General features: G+C 43.6%; 1 protein-coding gene across 2 annotated transcripts in view; it reads left to right on the top strand.

The window, feature by feature from the left end:
- The window catches only part of DGKI (diacylglycerol kinase iota), a 513531-nt gene that overhangs the window by 199931 nt on the left and 285860 nt on the right, over positions 1–27740 (top strand). For both annotated transcript variants that reach the window (XM_070788214.1, XM_070788213.1), the window contains exons 3-5: positions 1196–1291; positions 23692–23766; positions 24174–24230. In XM_070788214.1, the coding sequence (XP_070644315.1) occupies positions 1196–1291; positions 23692–23766; positions 24174–24230 (228 nt within the window). The remainder of the gene's footprint in view (positions 1–1195; positions 1292–23691; positions 23767–24173; positions 24231–27740) is intronic.

Here is a 27740-nt window from a genome sequence, read left to right as displayed (position 1 = left end):
AAAGAAATTCTACAGATGATTATAAGTTACAGCTGGATACTAAATTCCCAGCTGTAGAATATTTTAGTTTGTTGAGCTTGATTTATTTAGGATAACTGGCAGAGCATTGCCTTTTAATTAATTTTTTTTTTTTTTTGCCTTGGAAGTCTCTCTTTATTTTTTTTCATTTTAAATTTAAATTTATTTTAATTAGAGGCTAATTACTTTACAATATTGTATTGGTTTTGCCATACATCAACATGAATCCACCATGGGTGTACACGTGTTCCCATTATTTCATCCATCACTACCTGAGAACTTTTAGGGTTCCAAGTGAAGTGAAGTGAAAGTTGCCCAGTCATGTCTGACTCTTCGTGACACCATGGACCATACAGTTCGTGGAATTCTCCAGGCCAGAATATTGGATTGGGGAGCCTTTCTCTTCTCCAGGGGATCTTCCCAACCCAGGGACTGAAGCCAGGTCTCCCGCATGGCGGACAGATTCTTTACCAGCAGAGCCACGAGGGAAGCCCATAGGGTTCCAAACCTACAGCTATTCTCTGTTTGCTACTGGAAGTATGAAAATATTTTTAGAAGCAGGGAAATCATTCAACTTGGAGAACTCAGAATTGGGTGAAGGCCCTATTGAACTGGTAATAGGTTTAAATTGGTAGAAATTTGTTATGCTTAGTCTATACAGTGACTTAAAACTAACTTTTAAGAAGCTTCTGGTTTAGAAGCATAATTTACCCATTAATGATATGTGTGTTTTCAAGAAGTCTTTAAAATACTTTACTACTACTATCCTCCTTAGCTAACTTGTTAAAGAGAATCAACCTTTAATAGAATTCTGGTCTCAATTGTTGCAGACTCTTCAGTGGGCCTGGATGAATAAGGCTTTAGGTTGAATACCTTGAGGGTTTTTCCCCCTTGTTTACTATATATTTCAAAGATGACCACCGACATGGTTAAAACATCTTTGGAGCTAACATCTTCATTATGGCTCAGAATTTTTTCAAACACCTTTTTCCATTTCTAGAATGTCAGTAGGACCAACTCCAGCAGTATTGTCGGGAGTAAAATGAGAAGTCTTTAGACTGCTGGGATTCACTAGTTTTCTTCCAAAAATCTGAATTTGAGATCCATTCTTCCCACTCCCCGGCCCCCACTTATGCCTGAAAAGAAAAATGAAGTCAGGTGTGTCTTTTCCCTCCAGGAAAATGCCGTGAACGGAGAGCACCTGTGGCTGGAGACCAACGTCTCGGGAGACCTGTGCTACCTGGGAGAGGAGAGCTGCCAAGTCAGATTTGCAGTGAGTGTGCGCCTGGCTCCCCTGTGGTCTGGCCTTTGTGGGGGGAGCCTTGTGGGTAATTGAATCTGAAGGCAGCTGGGGTCACCTCGCCTGAATTTCCAAGGAGAGGTTTGAAAGAGCCCGTCCCTGTGAGACAGCCGACAGGGTTTATCAAATTAGCATGGCATTTAAGGGCTCATTTGAATGGTTTTAGGTGTTTTTCTTGACTCTGCAGGTGGAACCCTGGAGTAAGGTGCTACTTTGTCATGATAACCAGGGTGGGTATTTGTTCATGTCTTGGGGTGGGGTGTCTTGTGGGGAGAGGCCTGTGTGTGGAGGAAGGGTCTCTGTGGGAGGGGGCTCTCCTTCGTAGGGGAGCATGTGTGGTGGAGGGCACTATTCTTGGGCAAAGCTGGAGATGAGTGCAGACCTTGGTCTGGTGGTGGATGCAGGCTTACAAATAATTAAGACTAGTCTTCAGATGATAAAATTCTAGGAACTATTAATATATACATGAACGACAGTCAATTACATTAAGAGTATATGTGGCTTTTAAATGTTTGAATGTTAAATCCTCTTTATGTTCTGTGAAAAGAGCATGGTTGCCAGGCAGTAAGTTGGGAGGAACTAAAATTTTAGTATTGAGAAAGTGAACTTAAAATTTTTGTGTGGTTTCAAATGATGGTTCCAAAAAGAAAGTAATGGGAAACTTAGAGTAGTAAAAAAGAGAAAGAAAAGATGTATTATTTCTTATTTGGGGGAAATTGGCATCATAATTGACCTAATAATTTTTTTCTTTTTGATTATGCTTGTTTATTATGTGAAAGAAAGATTGGGGCAAAATGTAGAACCTAGAAACTGCGAATGACTATGTTTCTGTGAATAATGAAGAAGGAAGAAATTGAGTTTCTGCCAAAGTTTCTGGAAGAACATAGACCCCAGGGACTTTTATTAGGCTGCCTGGAATCACAAAGCTGGGGAACAAAGATCTTTAAAATTACATTAGCTGTTTTGATACCTAGTTTATAGATTTTGTTTGAAAAACTTTATGAGAGTTTGGAGGACCAAGGTTTGTTTGAGTGAGGGTGGAACAGTTAAATATCAGTTAGAGGCCCAGCTGTACAGGCTCTCAATCCAAAGTCAGGAAACCTGGATTTGAGTCTCAGTGTTACCACTGGCTGTGTGACATTGAGAACGCCTGACCTTTGGGTGTTGGCCACCTTCAAGGTAGAAAAATGGAGTAGGATTAAATTAATTTTGTTTCCCACTTGGATCTGTACTTTGTTGTTTGAGTTTTTTTAATGTAGTTGTAAATTCAGTTGATTTAAACATCATTTCAACTTTATGCATATGCATTTCAATTAAAGTATAATTGCATGGAATTCGATTAAATTAACCAAAACCAAGAGAAGCTCAGCTGTTTGGACTAAAATGCTATAAATGATGAATTAGCATTTGGATCTTAGTTAATTGCGTAAATACTGGTCTTGATAATGGAAAATGGAAAAAATGAAAGCCAATTCTTCCTGCATGTGTACTTTTGAACTGTTATCTACTGATGTTGCTGCCAACAAATAGACTGTAATTTTATGGGGTTCTGCCTTATTTCTAGATTACTCTTTGATCTTTTTCTGATGGTCTTTTAGGGTCAGCCATATTTTACCTCTCTTGACAAAAATATGAACAGGTACCTACATCCTCCTTAACCTTTGTTTCAGTAAATAGCACTAATCGATTATAACTGGTCACTGTTACCTCCAGGCCAGGAAAGTAATTTTAAAAAAAAAGGAAATTTTAGGGAGCTGTAAGTAAATAATGGAGTTATGAGAATTTCTAATGTTCTTTTGAACCTTCCTTATGCTTGCATCCCAAATACTTGGCTCTCTTAACTCACTTTACAAAGTGTCTGGAAGATAAAGATCTCTCCTCCCAAGAACATTAATTAAATGAAGGCATAAGTTGGTGAGGAAGCTGAAGATCTAACTGTGTTTCCTCATTTCACGTTCTTGGAGGCCCAGTTTCTTTACCTGTAAAGTAAGGGAAATGTTGTTTTGAGAATTAGGTGAGATAATGCATTGAATCAGCTTAGTTGCCAGACAGACATAATGAATTAAAAGAGGGAAAAAAAAGCCTACAAAGGAGAAGAGCAGACAATTTACAAAGGAACAACCAATCAGAAAGGCACGCAAATTAAAACAACGATGAAAAGTCAACATCGTGTGTCTGTTAACAAAGATTTACAGAATGATACTACCTCACTGGCTAGTTTGGAACAAAACTGGTTTTCTCATTATTGAAATTGTCCATATGTATTCATAAGAAAAGCATTAGAAAACCTAGCTCGCTCTCTCCACTTCATTTTGGCATCACATTTTAGGAAGGACATTGACAAAGAGAAGACCCAGGACAGTGTAGGAAACTTTGTAGTAGAAGGAAGGAGAGGAAACTCTCCTATAGAAGAGATGGGGAAGTTAGGATGGCTACTATAAACAAAAAGTCCACTGAGGGAATCTGAGAGTTTGAAGTATAGTGGTTTTTCATTGGCTGAGCTGTTGCCAGGTAAAGAAAAAAAAAAAAAATCTTTCTTCCTCTTTACGGTGATAGTAAAGCAGTGTCACTTCCTGCCAGAGATGCAAAGTATGTCTCTTTCTGTTGGGATCTGAGAGGGGGCTTTCCAGGTGTCTTTTCCAATAGATGAAATCTCCAGGTTGCAAGGTTTGATGCTTAAGGTCTTCATTTCCATGACTATGTTTTCCCTTTGGTGACCATGAGTTTGTTTTTGAAGTCTATGACTCTGTTTTTGTTTTGTAAATAAGTTCATTTGTATAATTTTTTCTAGATTACACATATAAGTGATATTGTATATTTGTCTTCCTCTGTCTGACTTCCTTCACTTAGTATGACAGTCTCTAAGTTCATCCATGTTGCTGCAAATGGCATTATTTCATTCTTTTTTATGGCTAAGTAATATTCCATTGTAGGGGCTTCCCAGGTGGTTCAGTGGTAAAGAATCCACCTGCTAAGCAGATCTGGGTTCAATCCCTGGGTTGGGGAGATAGATCCCCTGGAGAAGGAAATGGCAACCCACTCCAGTATTTTTGCCTGGGAAATCCCATGGACAGAGGAGCCTAACGGGCTACAGTCCCTGAGGTTGCAAAGAGTCAGACACGACTTAACAACTAAACAGCAACAACAAATATTCCATTGTATATAAGCACCACATCTTCTTTATTCCTCTGTCAACGGGCATTTGCATGGATTTCATGCCTTGGCTATTGTAAATAGCGCTGCACTGAACATTGAGAAGAAAAGGGAAGTGTCTTGCTCTCCACTGTTAGAAAGGTAGAGCTAAGTTCTAGATATAGAATCCACTGACTCTAAGAGTGGATCTTACACTTTGGTATCATAAACATCACCTGGGAAACCTGTTAACAATGTAGATTACTTTTTTAAATCCTTGCTCCAAATGCTGATTCAGTGTGTCTGGAGTTAGACTTGGGAACCTGCAATTTTCAACAAGCACCTCAAATAATTATGGTACAGATGGGCCACAAACTTAACTTTGACAAATACTGTATTATAAGGAAGAACTTTAACAATCAGAGCTAGGACAGCCAGCAAGAGCACAGGTTCCTGGAGAGATGGGCTCAAAGAGGGTTTTTATGAGTAGGTTAGGGGCCATCTTTCAAGGATGCTACAAGGGGTGTACCTCTGCTTTGGATAAGAGGTTAGGCGAGGAGATCTCCAAGAGGGGCTCCAGTTTAAATATTCTGTTTGCAGCTCTCTTAGAATTGAGCAACAGTTTTGAAAGGGAAAAAAATAAAAGCATGTGTAATCAAATTATGTATTCTCATTTCTTTTAAAGAACCACCTTTGAAGAAAGCCAACCTGTCGGGTTTAGTATCAAATTACCATAACCAGGTGCTACCTGCAGGCTTCTAAACAAAGTCCAGGCAGAGCATGGTGGAGGAGTGAATCCATCACTGAAGAGGTGCTTTTCACTCCATACCCTAATTTAGCAAAGCAAATGTCACGGGTGGAAGTTAAGAGAAAGGAGGAATCAGTGTGGGCTGAGTAGACAGAGGAGGCTTCATGGAAATGGGGCTTGAAGGCAGTATTGAAAGATGGGTTAGACTTACATAAGTAGAGTGGGGAAGGAGAACTTTTCAGGCAGGGGGAGGAACATGGGCAGACTCAAAGGCAGGAAGATGCTTTGTACGAGGGAGGAGACAGTCACGAGACACCATGAACACAGCAAAGGGCACATGTTAGGTAAGAATGGAAATCAGGATGGATGGGGGTGTCTGTCTGTGTTTTCTCAACTGAAACTCAGAGTGCATGTTGTAAAAAATGGCTGTGTGCTGATGGAGCCTGGCCATATTGTCTAAAGCAGGATGGACTTGAGGGTGAAACTGACTGCTGTGAAACTGTCACCCCAGCTTATGGGGACAGTGCCAGAATTTATTTAAAACCAAAGCCGTCCTGCAAATTCGGACCTCCTTCTGCCATACATGGATGGACCTGGGGGGCTGATATTGGAGGACATTGCAGATGAGGCAGAGACGACATGAAGACTGTTGTCGGAGCATGTGCTCCAGAATCTCAGGGCTGAATCAAATTACCTTTAAACTTCTTCCTTTCTTATTTCCTCCAGTGACAACATTTAATACTGTAGAATGTCTGTGAGTAGATATTTAATGGGATTAAAGTTGTTCCCAAATCAGCGACAGTCCCCAGGTTAGTAACGGCTTCTTTTTCTCATCTGGAGAGAAGAAAAGGATGCAGAAGTAATGAAATTGGAGCAGAAGGATCATGGTTTCCCATCATGATTATGAGGGGAAAAACTAAAAAAAAAATTCCCGCAAGGACCACTTTTACTTCATGATGTTTCCTTAAATGGATGTTTCTTTAATCATTTGTTCTACAAATACTTATGGGATGAGTACCCTGTACTAGAATCTTCAGGCTGAGTTGAGAGTGACAGGTGACAGTTAATTGTAAGTGACAACATCATGACTTATGGGGACATTCTGTAGAAGTCATTCTGGTGTGTGGCTGATAGAATATACAAAGATGTTCAGCCAAATACATACTTGATCCCAAAGACACTCACTAAGAATCCACAGAGGACATAGGTGTGCACACTTATTTTTACACCTAAAAATACTGCCTGTGTCACTATGTAGGGGTGTAGACAACCATGCTCACACCTGGGTAGTGGAAAGGATGGAGGTTCTGAGTGAAACTCACCTGGGTTGGAAAACCTTTTGTTTCATCCAAGTACTGAGTGAATTTTGGACATAGCGTTTCACTTCCTTTTTGCCCCCATTTCCTGATTTATTGTATTGTTGTTAAGATGGACCCCAGTGATTCTTATTCCTGGATAAGCATTGTCATTCCTTTTGAAACTTTGCTTCTTAATTTTACTTTGTAAAATGGTTGGTTCCCTGCCTGGATCTACCACATCAGGATCTCTGGAGAGTGGGACCAGACGTGAGTATTTTAAAAACAAACTCTACAGCTGATATTATGTTCTGTCACACACAGTGGGTGGGAGCCACTGATCTACTTTGTAGAGTATCAGAACCAAATGAAGTGGCCTGGAACCCACGTCTGGCGTATAGTAGCTATTACGGGGTCAATTGTGTACCCCCCAAACATGCTGAGGTCCTCACCCCCACGACCCCCAGATATGACTTATTCAGAAATAGGATTGCCGCAGATATAATTAAGATGGGGTCATACTGCAGTAGGGTGGGGACCTCATCCATTTTGACAAGTGTCCTTACAAAAGAGGAGAGGGCACACAGGGGTAGACAGGGAAGAAAGCCACGTCCTGGTGCAGGCAGAGACTGGGGTGACAGAGCTGCAAGCCAAGCCCTGCACCTACTACCAGAAGCTAGGAGAGAGGTCTGGACAGATTCAACTTCAGAAGGATGCCAACCCTGTTAACACCTCAGAGTCAGGCTGTGCGAGAATTCACATTTCTATTGCTTTCAGTTCCCCAGGGTATGGTACTTGGCTAGGGCAGCCCTAGGAAGTGAAGGCAGTATTCATTCTGTTAAAGTGAGTTACCTCACCTGGCCACACAGGTGCCTGCACACGGCTCTCAGATGCCCTCGCACAGGTACATTTAAGTCGGGCTTGCTGGAGGATTTCAACTGACAGGTATGTGGCTTTCTGGAAACATGAGCAGACAGACAGGTAGGTGCCAGAAGCCAAGAACTATGGGAAAAGAGAAGGTAGAAAGGTGAGGGAGACTGCGTAGGTTGGGAAAGAGGGAAAGGAGCTGACAGACTTCAGAGTGCTGTTACCAGATATATCGTCTCTATTTTTAAATGTGCTTATGTCACCTCCTTTCTGTGGGTGGGCTGATGGGTACTGTTTTGCTTTTGTTATTGTTTTGTTCGTGTGTTCGGTGGTTCACCTTTGGCAAAAGTGGCCAACCCCGCCTGTGACACCTGACCTTAACACTGTTTGGCACTAAACAAATATAGTTTTAGGAAATGAACGAATTGCATTAAGGAGGCCAGGTGAGATGGGGAGGAGGGGGAGTGGAGAGAGAGGAGCCACTCGGATGCAGAGACAAGCAGATCTGGATCGAAATCCTGGCCCTGTCCTGCTGCTCTGCGTCTCAGGTCTCCCTGTAAAACAGTGATGGTTATATCTGCTTCTCGGAATTGGTGGGAGGATTAAATTAGTTGATAAAGGTTAACCTCCTCCCTCTTTGTCTCCTGTCCCTGATTATACTTCAATATCATTGGTTGAATGAGCTATCAGTAATTTGGTTGGACTTTGGTTTCAGCACGGCCTTCTGTTCAGGAGGATTCTGCCTAGCCCCAGCAGTGAGAGTCTCACACTTTCCCTGTCATTTTGCTGCTGTGGGTAGTACGCATAGACTCCCCAGGTCGTGGGTGGAACCAACTGACTGCTATAAACCAAAGTAACTCCTTCTGGACTATATTTCACAGGCCATATCTTCTTCTTGGTCAGAAGCCTCATCCTTGTCATTGGGCACCACGGCATCTGCTCACGAGGATGCTGGCAACGTCCCTGGGTTTTTGAAAGAAACTTGTAAGAAGAACAGGGACTTCCCTGGTGGCTCAGAGAGTGCTGAATCCACCTGCAATGCGGGAGACCTGGGTTTGATCCCTGAGTTGGGAAGATCCCAAGAATACAAGGGCAGTAGCTCTCTGTCGTATTTGAAGAAAACTTTCAGCTTTTTGTTTTAAAAAGGAAAAAAGATGGTGAACCTGGTGACAGTCCTGTCTGTTTCATTTCCGGAAGATGCGGGTACTGGACAGCAGTATGTGCAGATGCTGGTTTGCATGCCTCTGTGTGCTGGGAGTGAGAAGAGAGAGCTGGTCCCCAGCCCAGGTGGCTGATGACCTCTGACTGTCTGTGCATTCGGGTCTGGGGCGTGGACACCCCAGAGCACCCGCACTGAACGGGAGCCTCAGACTGCACTGGGACTGCCTGCTTGCCGCCTCTGGTCATCCAACATAGCAGACTGATGCTCTGTACCTCCAGATGGTGGCCTGGCTGGGCGGGTGCAGGCTCACAGAGAGAGGGCTGGGAGTGTGGCAGCGAGGCTCAGGAGCCCAAGCCAGCCTTGCAAGCTGTTTGGGTGCTGGTGCGAAGATGCCATCTCTGTGGAGCCTCTGAGGCCGCCGCTCTCTGCCAGAGACGCCTCCCACCACGAGGATGCTGGGGAGCTCATGAATGCAGATGACTCAGAGAGAACAGAGCCATCAACCAGAATAATTCTGAAAAAGCATTTGCTCAGATGGACTCTCTGCTTTTGACCCCTGAGTCAGGGGATGTGAGTGGAGGAAGAGGGCAGGGTGTTCCCGTGGGTGCAAGGGGTGTTGCCCATATGTGTCTGGCCAGATGGTCAGGAATTTCCACGAGGTCAGCCAGGTACACACCCAGAACTGAGACCAGCATGTGGCAGGTCCTTAGTAAAATTAGTCATTGTTATTACAACTATCGTTATCACTGTAATTATTTCGCATAGAGTGTTATCTGTATACCGGAGGAGCATATAATACAGACCCCGCCCACTTTATGCACTAGAGAGAATGATAGGATATGGAGCCCAGGAAGCTACAGGGTTCGGTCACCCTCCTAGGTGACTTGGCATCAGCAGCACCATTGTCTATTTGTACAGTGTGCTTAAAAAAAAATTAAAATGTTCTGGAGAGCACTGAACTCCTGTAAAAGCAATATGGGATATCATTCCTTAAAAGAGCCTTGCGATAAAAAAAAAAAAAAAAAAAAAGAACCTTGTAATCAAATAAGCTTAAACACCCTTAACAATCAAATATTTACTCTGAAACTCTAAAAAGGGCACTTGTTTAGTCGCTAAGTCATGTCCAACTCTTTTGTGACCCTATGGACTGTAGCTCACCATGCTCCTCTGTCCATAGGATTTTCTAGGCGAGAATACTGGAGGAGGGTGCCATTTCCTCCAAAGAAGGGCAGTGGTGTGGAGGATTTCCTATATGTTTGCTCGGGGGATGGGATGATTGTTGAAAACTCATTATTTTCCCCACAGAACACCTGTCATCATCTTGTAGGATCTCAGTATTCAGTAGAAAACTATTTGAGAAATACCCATGCAGTGCAGTTTTCCTCTTGTCAATATTGGTCAGTAATAGCAACCCTTTGGGGTGGTCACTGGGGCAGTTTACTCCCATGAAAAGGAAAGAAAACTCAGAGATACTTAATCACCACCCTGGGGCTTCATTCATAACTTTTATGTATCTTTATGTAATTCTTTTGTGTTTGTTCTAAACTTCCATTAAGCCGTGTGTGTGTGTGTGTCTGTCCATCTTATTTTTAGAGTTTGAGCCTCTGAGAATAGTAGTCATCTGTTCCGCAATAATTATTTTTGTTTTTTGGCCACACAAAAAATCACTCCAGATGGTGACTGCAGCCATGAAATTAAAAGACGCTTACTCCTTGGAAGAAAAGCTATGACCAACCTAGACAGCATATTAAAAAGCAGAGACATTACTTTGCCAACAAAGGTCCATCTAGTCAAGGCTATGGTTTTTCCAGTAGTCATGTGTGGATGTGAGAGTTGGACTATAAAGAAAGCTGAGTGCTGAAGAATTGATGCTTTTGAACTGTGGTGTTGGAGAAGACTCTTGAGAGTCCCTTGGACTGCAAGGAGATCCAACCAGTCCATCCTAAAGGAGATCAGTCCTGAATATTCTTTGGAAGGACTGATACTGAAGCTGAAGTTCTAATACTTTGGCCACCTGATGTGAAGAACTGACTCACTGGAAAAGCCCTTGATGCTGGGAAAGATTAAAGGCGGGGGGAGAAGGGGATGATAGAGGATGAGATGGCTGGATGGCATCACCAACTCAATGGACATGAGTTTGAGTAAGCTCCGGGAGTTGGCGATGGACAGGGAGGCCTGGCGTGCTGCAGTCCGTGGCGTCACAAAGAGTCGGACATGACTGAGCGACTGAACTGACTGTGCATCATGTGGTATTTTGGTTCCCTGACCAGGGATTGAACCCATGCTGCCTGCAATGGAAGCAGAGTCTTACCTGGACCCTTTTCTTTTTTTTTTTTTGCAATGATACTTGAATGATGATTGAAGCTGCATTTGTGTGTGTGTGGTGGAGGGTGGTTTATGAGTCTGTGTGGCACAGTTCAGTTCTTACTTGACATTGGTATGGTTCTGTTACTTAATAGAAATAATTTACATGTGATTTGGCATAGGATTTACATGTCACCCAGGCAATGCCCAGGTGTACAGAAAATCTTTTTCTTCCTTCAGTGTCCCTCAGGGCTCTAACCAGCCCTCTTTTTTCTGAGAGGCCCCAGGCTTGGCTGAAGCATTATTCGCATTAGCAGTTACCCAGAACTACTACTGGCCCCAAGGTGACATTGACTGTATTTTAGGAGATTTTTTTGGTTTTGTTTTTCCTACCTCATATGCCAGACAGATACAGATTGCAGAAGGTGGTGTTTTAAAGATGCAAGGAATTGGCAAAGTCTGCTCTGAGGTCTTTGTTTGAGAAGATACGCAGGCTTTGGAATCAAGTGCTGCTGCTGCTGCTAAGTCGCTTCAGTCGTGTCCGACTCTGTGCGACCCCATAGACGGCAGCCCACCAGGCTCCCCCGTCCCTGGGATTCTCCAGGCAAGAACACTGGAGTGGGTTGCCATTTCCTTCTCCAATGCATGAAAGTGAAAAGTGAAAGTAAAGTTGCTCAGTTGTGTCCGACTTTCAGCAACCCCATGGACTGCAGCCCACCAGGTCCTCCGTTCATGGGATTTTCCAGGCAAGAGTACTGGAGTGGGGTGCCACAAGTGACCCAGCTTCAAATCTAGTCTTTGGGATTTTCTAGTTGTGTGATGTCCTTCATTGTTTTAACCTCTTTAGGCCTCAGTTTCATATCTGAGGCCTAGATATGCCACATTAAAGTGTGGATAATACCTACTGCTTATGGTTTCCATGAACTGTCAGTGAGATAAAGCATATGCAGCAATGCCTGATGTGGCCAGTTACAAGTGCTCAATAAAAATTGGTTATTTGTTGTTATTCCTCAAGTAAAAGTGGTTTCAGGGGGTTGTCAGAAACTGAAACCAAGCAGGCAGTGCCAGGGTATTGGATACCCTGGGTGTCCAGGTATTAACTTCAGGGCCCCATCATCATCTCCTCTCTTGCACTGAATAAAAGAGGGTGAAACAACCAGCCCAGCTGAGCCCTTTCTCCAGTCTCTAGATCTTTCACAGCACTCATCACTTTCTCGTCTTTGTAACAGCATCACGTCTTACTCATGTCTGTGTCCTCCATTAAAGCATAAGCTTCATTTAGCACGGGACTCTGCCTGGATCCTCAGCACTGAGAACCGGGTAGCACTGAGTGCTTACCCTACCCTTTTTCACAGAATGAATGAATGAGTTCAATGATGAGATTGTTGGAAGACACACACAGACATCAATCCCCAGATCAGCCCTGCCATTTAAGTATCATTATACTTAGAATCCAAGATGTTTGAATTTCTGCCTTATTTTTAAGGCTCTTCACGGGGAGATGCCACACTCACTTCTACAGGTATTGCAGGGTTTTAAGTCCAGTTTTGCCTGTGTTGTGCCCTTCTTATTTGATTCTCCTGGAAGATAGAGACTGCTATTGACCATTCTTGGCACAGGGCGTCATGGTAGGTTGTCATTAATCATCTCCTTGGGATTCTCATGAGAACAGATCATCTAAGGCAATCATGTCAAATATAATGGATTCCTAGCTTCATTAGTCTTGTTCCCCTAATCCATCACTAGTAAAATGAAAGGTAAGTAGTAAGATGTAATAGAAGGATATGGTTTTGAGTCAGAAAGACCTAAGTTCCACTCCTGGCCAGTGTCTCTTGGGCAAGTTGCTCAGTCTTACTGGGTCTCAGCTGCTTCTCTGTAAGGCAGGTGAATGGTACCCACATTGTGCGGCTGAGCTGAGCTGTGTCTCTCAGACACATGGTGTGTATATCACACTGCCAGCCTTCTGGTAAGTACTCTTGTGATAATGGTATCCTTATTGAAAAATGGTATCGGTAGTTGTGTGTATGTGAAGGAAAACCACATGGCCAATTGGAGATACAGTTTTGGGTGAATGGAAATTGAAATGGTGTTCTTCTGGGCCAGACTGACTGAAAGACTTTGTCTTCATTATGTCCTCAGCAGCTTGGGATGTTGGAAATGACAGTGAAGGGATAGGTAATTTACCACAGTTTGATATGGCTTTTTAAGTAGATGCAATCTTCTGGATTAAAGTAAATGTCTCTAGATTATTGTTTAGAGATCTTGTGCTGTGAACTTTAGAAGAAAAAAAAAAATTCCGTGTATTTCCAGGGAGTAAACTGATAATGCGAATGTATTAGGAATCATGCTGCAAGTAAGATGGCATATATGGTGCTATCAGGCTGGCAAATATTAAAAGGCAAACTGTGGTTGCTGTTTCCTAGTTTATGTTAAGCTTCAGATCTCTGCTTTGCCCTTGATACACTACCTTGAAAGTGAAAGTGAAGTCACTCAGTCGTATCTGACTCTTTGCGACCTCGTGGACTGTAGCCCACCAGGCTCCTCTGTCCATGGGATTCTCCAGGCAAGAATACTGGAGTGGGTTGCCATTTCCTTCTCCAGGGGAATCTTCCCAACCCAGGGATCGAACCCAGGTCTCCCACATTGCAGGCAGAAGCTTTAACCTCTGAGCTACCAGGGAAGCCCGATACACTACCTTAGAACAAGACAATTAAGAGAACATTGAAACACCATTTCTTGTTGTCTCTACTATGACTTCTGTAACATGTCCAACTCACACCTAACTGATGGAAAATAGTGAGTACACATGTGTTTGTGTTTTCTAGTTGCGTGAGTATCTACTTATTAGTGCCTGTATACTTGTAATTGTATTTATATACATTTTTGTGTACATACAGAAGCACTTCAATCTACAGAAAGATACATGGCAGCTTTGATCTGAGATAACTTTGAAGAGAGTACGAATACTGAGCAGGGAACAGCCATAAAAGCAGCTGAGAAGAACCAAAGCAGAAAGATAACACGTGATAAACTTAAAGCTATTGACCACCCACTGTTAGAACCTGCTAACATCAAAGCTGAGAGGCACAGAGAAAACAAATGGTAAAAAAGAAATGAGGCAAAGACAAGCAGGCAGAAGAAAATACACAGCAAAACAAGAGATGAGAGTCACAGAGTGCATAGACAGTCAATAATAGTAGTCATGGAAATATGGTATCTCCTTGGGTAAAATGAGAATCAGGAATAGAAAATAGAATTATGGATTTTTGATGATTTCTTGGAGTTCATTAGTCAGAAGTCCCTTTTTCATGCATGATGGCCATGCAAAGCTGGTAGAAGGAACACCAGTCTTGGACCAGTCAATGAGGGGCACCCAGAGCATCATCAGCCTGGTTCTGGGGGCAACCATGTGTTGGTATGTTTCCATTAAACTTGCACCAGCCAATACAAACTTAGCAGGCCATTCTTCATCCGTTTCATAAGTAACAGCTGCAATCTATGTTTGGTTTATGTCTCAATAACTGGACCTGAATTTTATGTAGATGTACAAAAGGTAGTAGATGTGTATACCAGTTACCCAATCAAATTCCAGGACGTAGACTTCTCCTAAGAGTCATGTGGCAGTTTTTTATTAAAGCCCATTAGAGAAGCCTGTGCCTATCACTTTCTTCTCATTTAAAAACAAACAAAAAACAAACTAAATTCTCTAGCATAAGCCACTTTTAAATCACTCTTAAAGAGATTGATTTGGTAGAAATTTCACTGTTGAGTTGAGTCCCTAAGTCATGTCCAACTCTTTTGCAACCCCATGGACTGGGCCCACCAGGCTTCTCTGTCCATGAAATTACCTAGGTAAGAATAGTGGAGTGGGTTGCCATTTCCTTCTCTAGGGGATCTTGCTGGACCAAGGTTCCACCCTGTGTCTCCTGCATTGCAGGCAGATTCTTTACTGTCTGAGCCACCAGGAGTTTCACTGTAAGGGTGAACTATTGAGATAGGGACATGTACCTTTTTCCCCTCTTAAAATGAACCTAGCGACTTCCTTAGTCCAGTGACTAAGATTCCACACTCCCACCAGAGGGGACCCAGGTTTGATCCCTGGTCAGGGAACTAGATCCTACATGCCGCAACTAAAGATCCTGCCTGCCACAACTAAGATCGGAGATCCCACTTTCTGCAGCTAAGACCTGGCATAGCCAAATAACTATTTAAAGAAACAAAACCAAAATGTGCCTGTGCTGTTCTGACCATGACTTGTTCCAATCCTAATCCAATAGTCAAAACACAGTGAGGCTTCAATTGATAACCAGCCATCAACTTTAGCTTTGAATTAACTTGCTAGCTAGTAATTTGGTTCTTCCCAAATTGTTCCTCCCGTGAGCCCTGATTGGCTGCTTTTCTGGAAGAGGTAAGGTTTCCAGGTGGCAGTCTCATTTTTTCCATGTGGTTCTTCATACTCAGCTCCTTTCCCTTTGGCTTCCTGCTCTAAGAGTTTGGTTTTCTTTCTCTTCACATGAAAAATACAAAATGCACTAGCTGTTGGGGAAATAAAAAAATGTATGCGTGTCCAAACAATGGCACTTTTCTCCTACTCTCTGTGTCTCTAGGGCGCTGTGGAGCAGGCCCTTCTGTGTCTTAGCTCCGATGGGTCCTGCCTACCCGAGATTTACAGGCTTATCTGTGGTTCCTCAGGGGAGGTGTCTCTGGAAACATAAACACTTTCATATGCAAAGTGCTTCAGATAATGTGTGCCTTAGTACAGAACAAACTCTACTGTTTGAAGAGCGCATTCAGTGAGTTCTATTGCAGTACTTCAGAGGCAGTCCCTACCATAACAGGGCACGAGAGACAAGGGCATGTAGTCAGCTGCTGCGCGCACAGCAGCAAGCTGACCATGGACTTGGAGTGCAGCCATCCGGGGCTGGTCTGCTCCTGAAAGACATAAAGCCCAGGCTGAGGCCTCCTTTCGGGAGACCTGCGTGAGATGGAAAGAGGGCCCCACTCTCTCAGTGGTTCATCACTCTGGCTTTTCTGCTTTTACTTCTGCTCCATTCTTTATCATTCCAATTCAGGCCCTCATTGCCTAATATGTGGATTTTCACTATGAACTCTCATTACTTAAAAACCACCATTTAAAATTAGAGTATGGTTGCTTTGCCTGCAATGGAGACCTGAGTTTGATCCCTGGGTCTCTGGCAGATCCCCTGAAGACGGGAATCCTCTGGAGAAGGCTACCCACTCAGGTACTCTGGCCTGGAGAATTCCCAGGACAGAGGATCCTGGCGGGCTACCGTCATGAGCTTCAGTCCGTGGGGTTGCAAAGAGTTGGACATGACTAAGCGACTAATACTTTCACTTTCAGCCTTTGGCAAGATACCCTTCTTGTCTGATATCTCTGAAACTCCCCCAAAGACACCATTTGTGGTCACAAAATTTGTTCAGCTGTCCTCCCCATGAAGCCTCTGCACCCCATTTTCCCTCTAAGATTTATAAAGGTCTTCTGTCCCTCAAACACCGCTAGGTCCCACTTTCTCTCTCCTTTCGGGGTTGCCTACCCTGAGAATGCCTGTGCCTTGGAGGGGGAGGAGGTTTCTCTCATCATTCCAAAGCCACCAGTTCTCCAGCCTGAGGTTAGTCTGGGGGCTTATGTTAGGAGAAAGGCCTGGTCTGCAAGCCCATTCTTCTCCCCTCCATTCCTCTCTCCCTCCCTTCCAGAACATCTCTTGAGCTCCTATTATGGATCAGGCAGTGTTTCCTGGTGTTGGATTAGAGCAGTATGGAAACACAGGGGACTCTCCCCACCTCCTTGTAACCTTATCCTTTTAACCCGGGCCTCTCGGGAATGGTTTTGCTCTGCTATTTCCCTTTGAGTTCCTCGTGACCCACAGCCAGCGTTCCTGCTCTTTGCCTTTGTGGCCCTCCACCTGATCGCCTGCCCAACACACAGAGAAGCCTCCACACTCCACCATGAAATGCGATGCCCCATGACTCACGCAAATGGACACCTGTGAGCCCCTGGCTCGGGGCCCCACTGGACACGCAGAAGCCGGATCTGTTCCTCTTAGGAGGCATCAGTGCCTACTGTGTAAAGAGACTCTGGATCTTCTTCCTGAGACAGTGTCTTCAATTTTTCAAATATTTATATATCTTTTAAGGCCAGTTAAAGAATTGTGTATGTGGTTTTTTTCCTGTTAGGTGCTTTTTACTGCTTCAGCCTCTGCTCTAAATGACAGCCTTTATTGTCCGAGCTGTTCATTTAGCATTTAGCCACGCAGGGCCTTCTCCTGTTAATAAGCTTCGTCTTGAGTCCTCCTTGTCTCAAGTGGCTTGCCAGCTTCTCCCAGGAAGGACAGAAGCTTCCTTTGCTTCACTTCCTGCTTAGCACTCCGTGTTTCAGCAACATGCAGAGTTCACTATGTCAGACACCTCCGACCGCCCTGATTCCAGTGAACCGCAGATTTAGGTGTACGGGTGTGTGTGTGTGAGCGTTGCATGAGTACTTCTGTTACGGTTTATCTGATCCCTGACCCAGCCTCCTGTTGGTCTTGCTCCTTTTGCTTTCATATATTCTGAGGCGCTTCTGGCATCTTTAGTATCTCAGACGGTGGTGATGGGGTGTGTCTCAGAGGGCTCCAGCCCCCTCACTGAGCCCTCTCCAGAGGACACAGGTGCAAACAGGTGGCGCCCTGACACATGAAGGCCTGGACTCTCCAACATGCGCAGTGGTGCCCAGGGCGAGGGCTGGCACCCTGTCACACCGAGCGAGGTCTCCCTCCAGGAGACTCTTGAGAGAGAGAGGGGGCTCGGAGACTCTCCCTGGGCACAGACTTGTCCTGACATGTGGCCTCTCTGCTCCCAGGTCCAGGCTAGTGAAATCCTGCCATCACAGTAGCACTCCTGCCAAGTAAGAGAGGCCACAATAGGGGTGTGCTGGTACTTCAGCTACCTACCCTCTTGATTTGTCCAAAATGTCCTGTCTTTCTATCTGAGAAAGACAGGCTCCCTCGCAAGTGGCCATGAAGCCTTTGCTTTGGCCCTGAAGCCACAGTAATGGAGCCTCCAGATAATGTCAGTCTTCTTTTTTCCCTAATACCAATTTGCAGATTGCATCCTAGACGCCCCAGAGGAGTAGCACTTGCCAAGGATGCTTGTCATTTCTTCTAATTAGGTTTTTAAATAAATCAAAGAACTCTTGTTTTCCATTTACCTAGGATTAGACAGCAGCAGTGTTCTTGTTTGCCTTGCCCATAGAGGCAGTCCCCACTAAAGGTTTGCCGGATTCCTGACCCTCCGAAGGCTTAGGAGGTTTCCTTTACCTCCACCCTTGGAGATGAAGAAGGGATGAAGACGGGGCCCAATCTCCCCGTCTCCCTTTTCCATCAGAGTGCCTCCCTGTAAACAGAGCTTCGGGTGCAGAAGTGAGGATAAAATTCTTCTCACCGTACTTGCTGTTTCTCCTTTACCTGACTCCCAGCACTCAGCTTCTCTTTTTCACCATGATTCTTGTGAGGTAGGAAGGGTGAGGAGGTTTAGAATTACTGGGGAGCAGACAGCTGGGGGAGCCTGAGTTTGGAAGCTCAGCCCACCACCTCATCCAGCCTTCTGTTTTTTTTTTTTTAATTGGAGGCTAATTACTTCACAGTCATCCAGCCTTCTTCTCCCAGCTTTTCACCACTCAGCTCCTCATCTTGTCCTCTCCCCAGGACTTTGTCTGCTTCCTTCCCCTCTCCTAGTGTGGTTGCATCCCTGCCCAGAGCCACTTTCCTGGCCATTCATCCTTTTGTCCCTGTGGCCTTGTGACAGGGGCAGGGCTGATGGAAACATTGGTTTCTTGCATTTTATCTGGGAGCCTGTGTTCTGGGGACTCTGTCTGCAATGAGATGCTGCCAGGCCCATACTACTGTTTGGCCAGCAGTAGGCTCTGGCCCCTGAGGTCTCTTGAGACAGGAGGCTGAGAAAGAGTAGCCACATGGGCTCTGGAGACTAAATTTTTCCTCCTGCTTCTCTGCTTCTCATCTCTGTGATTAAACCTGTGTGTGTGTGTGTGTGTGTGTGTGTGTGTGTGTGTGTGTTGGGGGAGGGTATCTTTAAAAATACTGCAGGAGAGATGTGGTCAGAGGCACGATGACTCGCTCATCTTCAGGGAAACAGATTTGCTGGATGTTTATTGGGGAGAGGCTCAGTCAGCCTTATCATACACGGTTCTTGGGTCAGATTTCACATTATTAGGGGTGACATTTGAATTAAGTTACCTCGTAGCGTGGTGGCCTTGACCTGTCACAAATCATAAACCTGTGAAGCTAGGTTCCTTTTCTTTCTCCTCTTCTTTCCTTCCCTCCCTTGCTTCTCTCTCTTTCTATCAAATGCTGTTGCCTACCACCAGATCTTTATTATTTAGTAGAAATCACATCTCTTATTCAAAGGAAGCAAACATAGCTTGCTTGGTGGTACAGATGAATCAGGGACTTGTGACAAAAGGGAGTGGGCAGGTGGGATGGGATGAGATATTAACTCTTCTCCGGGACAGTTGCATACTTTCTACCACTATTGCCTCCGGTCCTTTCGGCCCCTCTCCAGCTTCCATCCCCAGTGCCAGTGGTCTAAGGCTGTTTTACTTCTGTGCCTGAGATGAGCCGAAGTTTGGAAAGGAATTGTTGCTGCTTAGAGTGCCAGCAATGCCTGCAGCATGGGAAACGTGCAGGGCCCAGTCAGAACTGGAAAGGTGTTCTCTTCCATCACTGTTAGGTCTGCTGGTCAGGTTGTGCCCACCATCCTAAAGCACAGCATATCATTCATGGTGGCACGATTATATGAGTCAATTCTGGTCACTGCATGTGTGCTCAGTCCCTTAGTCTTGTCCGACTCGTGACCCCATAGGCTATAGCCTGCCAGGCTCCTCTGTCCATGGGATTTTCCAGGCAAGAATACTGGAGTGGGTTGCCATTTCCTTCTCCAGGGGATCTTCCTGACCCAGGGATCCAACCCACATCTCTTGTGTCTGCTGCATTGGCAAGCCAATTCTTTACCACTAACGCCACCTGGGAAGCATTGTATAATGGGATATAATTTATGCTAAGTCGCTTCAGTCGTGTCCGGCTCTGTGCGACTCCATAGACGGCAGCCCACCAGGCTCCCCTGTCCCTGGGATTCTCCAGGCAAGAACACTGGAGTGGGTTGCCATTTCCTTCTCCAATGCATGAAAGTGAAAAGTGAAAGTGAAGTCGCTCAGTTGTGTCTGACTCTTGGCGACCCCGTGGACTGCAGCCTACCAGGCTCCTCTACCCATGGAATTTTCCAGGCAAGAGTACTGGAGTGGGGTGCCATATGTAATTTATAGTATAGCCTATATTGTTTTAGTTTTCCCAGATGTACCTTCCCACTAGTTTTTACAGATGTTGCACACATGGACACATACACAATTACAAATTCATGAACCTCCTTTTACAAAATGAGGAAACCCTTGGAAAGGTACTGAGGTCACTTGATATTTGAAGCAATAAGCCTAATTGGCCTTTAAATCAAGAGAGCGAATTATTAAACTTTTATAATTGTTAAGCATGTTTACTTCCCAGGTCATATTTATTTTTGAATTTGCATTTTGGTGCTAGGTTCTATCACAGCTGTCCCACTAAGAAGAATGACAGCTAATCTGCCAACTTAATTTCAATGACTTTTCTTGCTTTATCATTTTTTATAGTGAAGAAAGTATTGACTTAAATTAAGAGCTTTTAAAGAAAAGGTGAATACTTACAGTATTTAGAATACCTAGATTCCTACATTTTATCTTTATATTTAGTTTGAATCTTACAAATAAAAATTGGAATATAACCAAGCATGAATTGAGCATTTTTGCCCAGGAGCTTATTATCCAGCTGCTTCAAAGAACTTGAACCAATTGAAGCACAGTGATAAACCAAGAAGTCAGCAGTTCGGACTTCTGATTCACTGAAACAGTTTTCATCAGTTGAGAAGCAAAAATTGATATATTTTTCTACTATGGAAAAAGACCTGGGGCCTTCAATCAGAATTTATTCACTTAATTTTGCATATGATTATATATAGACCTTAATTATCTAATTTATCAGATTATACGCTGTTTAGAAACCGTCATTTAGGAAATTGAGGGCAACTAAAGTCAGACACAACAACTTCTAGCCTGATAGGAAGACAGGAAGCAGAAAAATGACTGTTCTCTATAGTAAAAGGCATCATGTTGTGCTTATAAAGACAAATTCAGATTATGGTTTATATATTCTGCCTCAGAAGGCATAGAAGCACATATTATATTTTATGAGGGCCTTTAAAATTCAATATTGTCTAAATAAAATCAGTTTTATAGTGTAAGGCACTTTTCTTCATATATTATCATTTGTAGTACATTGCTCTTGCATTATTACACATGAATAATATCCGTGTGAGTGGATGTGTGCTAAAGTCGCTTCAGTCATGTTCAACTCTTTGCAACCCTATGAACTGTCGCCCACCAGGCTCCTGTGTCCACGGGGTTCTCCAGGCAGAAATACTGGGGTGGGTTGCCATGCCCTCCTCCAGGGGATCTTCCCGACCCAGGGACTGAACCTGATGTATCAGTGTAACTGCACGTTATCCTAGGAAACTGAGAGAGGACGGTCTTAACCTACTGGCTCTCAAACTTTTCCCGGCAAGATCCCGTATTCAAAAAAGATCCTGACTTGAAATCCAGACAGAAAGCAAGGCAAGGAAGAGGTGTTCTGGCTTCGACGAGTGCATGTTTGTCCCTTCCCACCATCCCCAGGGGCTTCTTGGGAGCCTCATGGAGCCCTTATGCAATCTTGTGCAGACCCCAGCACAGAGCACACAGTCAGGCGCAAAGCTCGACCAGGGCAGGACTTAACTGGAGGGAGGCTTTTCAGGTGGCCTTGAATAACCCTGTAAGTGGTTGCTACCATGAGAGTATCACTTTGCTTGCTGTGAAATCTCCTAGGGGTTGGTGGATAAAAAGTAGAATGAGATCGACTCTCAAGCATCACTGTAACTCTTGAGCAACAGGACTCTAGAGCCCCATGCATTTGCTGCAGGTTACGCTAAAGCGGTGGTCCCCACCAGGAGTTCCAGCTAACAGGAGCGCGTCAGGAGTTTGCTAATGGGCACTCAGCCCATGAAAAACTACACACCTGGAATTTTATTACTGTTGCCTTGAGTGATGTCGCCCTTGCTGGTGCCGCCGCTTCTGCTTGTCATTCTTGTTCTCTCTCCCCTTCTCCTACCCTTCCTTTTTCTTCCCACCCATCATCCCCTCTTTCTTTTTAGTAGTGAAGCCAAGACACTTTTCAGTGGTGTAGCTAGATGCTTGGATTTCCCTTTATCCTGTCTTTTTGCAAAATCAATTGATTGCCAAACTTGCTTAAAGTTCCAGACCATGTCCTTTCCTCAGGCAGAGGGAAACCAAGAATGATGAAAGCATTTGCAAGCACAGTACCTAAACCTTAGTCAGTGGGTATTAGGGTGACACATGTCATTGCCGCAGTACTGACTGCAGTGTTCTTGGTGCTTGACTGGTGTCTGATGACACTGTGGAGACCTGTGTTTGAATGGGTAGAGCCGTCTAGGAGGCAGGAGGCTGTAGTTTCTTTGCCGATTCTGTCCCTCCCAAGGTGCTGGTTTGCATTTCTTCCAGGCTCCTTTTGTAGCAGTATCACCTCAATTTTTAGCTCAAAAATCAAATCCCAGGAGGAGAAGCCAGTCCTCAGAATGTACCCTGTGGCAGTGCCTTTCTTGAGGACAGGGACTCGGGGCCTTTCACACATCGATGCTTTGATGGGCTATTTCACAGATTGGCTTTGTTATAGTAAGTTTCTTTCAGTGCTCAAACCCCCAAATTATTCATGCAATTCTGCCTTTTAGCTTGTCCTTCACAGAGAGACCTGAGCATTGGTAGCTTACACTTTCCATGGCACTAGGATCAATGAATCAAGATTTCCACACCTTCCTCTCCCTCTCTCTACTGCTTGTTTTTTAGTTAGAGAAAAGATCAGCCTCAGGGAGTATTTTTATTGTGAATTTTTAACTCGCACTGAGTGTCAGCGAGGCCAAACTATGTAATGCTTCTAAGCAGGAGTCTTGTTTCAGACCACCTGGCCCTGCTGTGCTCTAAATGTATAACTTCCTGTGCCTCAGCTTTCTTATCTGTATAATGAAAGTAAGAATAGTGTCTTATTTCTCAGGGTGGTGAGGATTAAATGTTACTGTTTGTGAAGTGCTTACTAGAATACCTAGCACATGGCAGGTAGTACATTCATGTGAGTTGCTGTTATGTTACTGTTGCTGCTGCTATGATGATGATAATGATTAGTAAAAGTTAGACTTGTCTTTTTACTTTCCAGACTATCTGGGCAGAAACCCAAGTAGGTTTGTTTAGGTTTGTGCTGGGAATAAAACCCCGAGGTGAAGGCCCCTTGAAATGTAGACTCTTTGACTGTAGGGAAAGAGTGCTTGTTTTGAACCTGGTATGTTGGCCCTACCCCTTAGAGTAAACATGAAAAAAAAAAATTAGAAGATAATAATGCCTACCATGTTAGGTCATGAAACTTAGAGAAGGAAAAAACAGCAGAATAAAGAACTTGGCTCATAGTATATCCTCAATATATAACATCTAGTATATAATTATGTTGTAAAGAGAACATCTCGGCCACCCTAAGTTGTGACTGTGTAGCTGCTTAGTAGATCAAAGGACTATTGATGAAGCTTGTCATATTATTGAATGTCTATGATGAAGTTTTAAATTGGTTTATGTTTGCCTTATTTCTGAATGTTCTCTTTACTACCAGGGAACCCTTCAGAGCAGACTGCTAACGTTTCTCCTTGTCTTCTGAATTGTCTGTTGTAGAAATCAGCTCTCAGGAGGAAGTGTGCAGTCTGTAAGATTGTCGTCCATACCGCCTGCATTGAACAGCTAGAAAAGGTGAGACAGCGCCACCTGCTGCAATCTTTGCTACCCTGCAAGTGTTTGGACTTCAGAGACAAAGCGTCAGTTCTCATTTTCAACTTCTTGACAACTACGCTCTTTTAAAAACCTAGAAGTCCAACGTTAGCACCAGATTAATAATGGGAGGACTATGCTTAAGGTTTACATCCACTCTATTGTTTACTGAGCTTTAATTTGATATCATTTCATGTTGACTCTTGGGTAAAGGAATAAAAAGGTTAGAGAGAAAAGCCTGGTATGGGCCTATTTCTTCACAATAACAGCAAGTGTTGTCATTCGCCCATGGGATTTGTTGGTTTTTTAGGGTAACTCTAGGTAATTTTTAGGGTAATTCTAGTTAGGTGCTCTCCCTAATATAATACACTTTTCTTTTTAAATGACAGATTAATTTCAGATGTAAACCAACATTTCGAGAAGGAGGTTCAAGATCACCAAGAGAAGTAAGTATTTCAGAGCTCTAGTGCAAATGCAACCTTTTATTTCCCGTTGATTCACTGCATTCATTGTCATCAGGGATTAAAAAAAATCTGTCTCCCTCCATTTCACATTAGTGTCTTATCAGTATCTCAACAAATACAATCAGTAAACCCCCCAAGTCTCTTCAGGGTGTGTCTGCTCCCCTTTCTTCTTCTCATAGAATGCCCTGGAGAGCGAAGGTCTATTGAATGAGCCAGAGAGTAGGGAGAGGGAATGGTGGTAGAATTGAAAAGGTAAGAAAGAAATAGTATTTTATTGGCTTTTGGTCTATTTTAATTCCACCTGGAAGAGGTGGCAACTAAACTGAGTCCCAAAGGATTGATCTAAGTGAAGGTTTGGGGGATCGTCAGCTCGGGGGTGAGTGAGCACCTTCTAGACAGAACACATCCACACAGGCTCAAAAGTGAGGGACATACAAGGAAGGCACGAGACCCAAGAGATAAGCAGAAGTGAGACCACGAAGGCTCTTATAATCAAGGCATGTCTCATCATCATAGTAATTAGAGGGGCATTGAACAATTTTAAGCAAAATATATTAATCTATCTACAGTGTGGAGGGGATGCCACGTATTTCAAGAGCAGCAGTGTTAAAGGCATGGAGGAAGTTGGCTATTCTCTTAGTTCAGTTCAGCTCAGTCGCTCAGTCGTGTCCGACTCTTTGCGACCCCATGAATCGCAGCACGCCAGGCCTCCCTGTCCATCCCAACTCCCAGAGTTCGCTCAAACTCACGTCCATCGAGTCAGTGATGCCATCCAGCCATCTCATCCTCTGTCGTCCCCTTCTCCTCCTGCCCCCAATCCCTCCCAGCATCAGAGTCTTTTGGAAGTGATAATGGTGATCTGAACTAACAGTAATACTGAGATGGAGAAAATTGGTAAATGTGAATTTGAAGGAAATAAGATGGTCAGGATATATTAGTTGATTGGATTTTGGACACAAGGACAGGGGTTGTTGTTTTCAGTCACTAAGTGGTGTCTGACTCTTTGTGATCCCCATGGACTGCAGCACACCAGGCTCCTGTATCCTTCATCAGCTTCCTGAGTTTGCTCAAACTCACGTCCATTGAATCTCTGATGCCATCCAACCATCTCATCCTCTGTCTCCCCCTTCTCCTCGTGCCCTCAATCTTTCCCAGCATCAGGGTCTTTTCAGTGAGTCAGTTGCTTGCATCAGGGGGCCAAAGTATTGGAGCTTTAGCTTCAGCACCAATCCTTCCAGTGAATATTCAAGATTGATTTCCATTAGGATGGACTGGTTTGATCTTGCTGTCCAGAGAACTCTGAAGAGTTTTCTCCAGCACCACAATTTGAAAGTATCAGTTCTTCAGCGCTCAGCCTTCTTTATGTTCCAACTCTTACATCTCTGCATGACTACTGGAAAAACCATAGCTTTATGCCAAGCTCCCCTGTCCTTTGACTATAAGGACAAATATGTTGGCAAATGAATTGCCTTGAGGATATGGTAGAGAAGTAATGAGTTCAGTTGTCGGACTCTCAAGTTTGAGTTGTCCTGAGGCTCCCAACTGGTGATACCCAACAGAAAGCTGAGTGGTTATATAAGTTTAGAGCTTATGAGGAAGATTGGGCTAGAGGTTAGACGCTGGTGAATTGTCAGCATTTCGAGGTAGCAATTAAAGCTATAAGCTTGATGACTGGGTAAGATAGGAATAGAAGATGTCTGAGTATAGATTGGTGTTAATGACAGTTAATGAATGAAGACGCAGTGAAGAAGAATAATATTGTTACTGATTAATACAAGGAGATTGGGAGAAAACATGGAGTGAGAATAGGCTGGCAGTGGAGGTTGTAGAGAGAGATAAAAATAGCTGTCCCCGTTAGCTGTCCGTTCCCACTGTGCTTGTCTATTATGTCAGCAAGAGGTTGGTTATGGGTCACATGTAGGGTGAGAGAGTCTTAAGAAAAATGATAGGGTTGTGTTTACCCTTGATGTCGTTGGAATACACTATAGCATTGGCCAAGGGATAACTCAGTGATGGCTCAAATGAAGGAGACGTTCTACTTAGGACAGTAGAAGAAATCGTTTTGAGTTTTTTAAGATGGACTTTATAAATTTCTAACCAGGATATCCGTATTTGGCTCCCTGTCCTTTGATTTCTCTTTTTCCATTTGGATAGGTAATTGTGATTGTTTCTAATTTCTAACATAAGGATTTGGGGGGATGTGTTTTCAGTAGCTGTATTATTTCTCTTCTGTGAAGCCAGGCCCTTCATGAGTGTTTTCAGTGTCTTCCTTTGTCTTCATGTCAAGGACTTGCTATTTCTTCCATGCCTACATTTTCAAATCCTCACCTTCCTTGTAGATTATTTCTATCACCATTAACGTGCTCTGAGACCTCCCATCTTTAAAAAACAAAAACAAACAAGAATATCCCTTAATTACCAACTGTGTCTTAATTGCAGCTCTGATTCTCAGTGTTGTGTTCAGTGCTAAAGTTCCAGAAGGTGTTAGCCATATAAACTGTTTCTAGCACGTTTCCCTCCTGGGCATTTTAACCTGTTCTGATCTGGTCTTACTCTACCCATTCACTGAAATTACTTTTTTAAATCTTGCCAATATCTCCTTGATGCCAGATTCATTAGCTATTTTCTGTTCTTATTCAGTCTTTCAAATGTGTTCAAACTACTCAGTATTTCCTCCATCTTGAAATGCTCTCATGTCGTGACAGCTTTCTTAATGTTTCTCTTAAATATTTCACTGGGTAGTCCTTCCATTGTTCATGCTCTGATTTCTACGTATTTGTTGGGCTTGTTAGTACTGGAATACACTGTGCCTACTGGCGTTGGGAGAACTCCTCCAGTCCTTTGGTTTTCAGTATCGTGTCTGGGTTGAAACACTTGGAGTTCCATTTGATATGCCCATTGAATGTGTCAGAGTCATCTCAAATATAATACATTACCAACCAAACTCTATTGCCATCACTGTAAAAACTCTATTTTTCAATTGTTTTGTATCTCAGAAAATGAGAGGACTATTGGTCCAACTCCACAAATGAGAAAACACGGGGTCATAATGATGCTTCTCTCAGGTACTCCCCACACTTAATCCATTTGCCAGCCCTATCAATTTTATTTATAAAATATATTTCAAATCATGCATTATCTCCATTTCTGTTGCCAGTGCCCTAGCCTGAGACACCATGATCCCTTGCCTTTGACCACTGCAGTAACTTCTCCAGGATTCTTTAATTTACCCCATCGATCCACCATGATATAAGAGAATGATCTTTTAAAGTGAACACTGGATTATATAATTTTCCAGCTTAAAACTTGGCAGTGGTTTCCATGTCATTTAGAGGAAAACTGTACTCCTTGGCTTGGCATGAAAAGTCAAAAACCCTGCATAGGCTGGGCCAGCCAACCTCTTGCAACACATCTGTCTGCCACATGGATTTCAGTTCTTGAGGCACACATCAAGATATTCTTCACCTTCTCATATTTGTGTGTTTTGTCACA

The sequence above is a fragment of the Bos indicus genome, chromosome 4, assembly GCF_029378745.1.
Source record: "Bos indicus isolate NIAB-ARS_2022 breed Sahiwal x Tharparkar chromosome 4, NIAB-ARS_B.indTharparkar_mat_pri_1.0, whole genome shotgun sequence".
Lineage (NCBI taxonomy): Eukaryota > Metazoa > Chordata > Mammalia > Artiodactyla > Bovidae > Bos > Bos indicus.
This window is presented reverse-complemented; position numbering and strand designations above follow the sequence as displayed.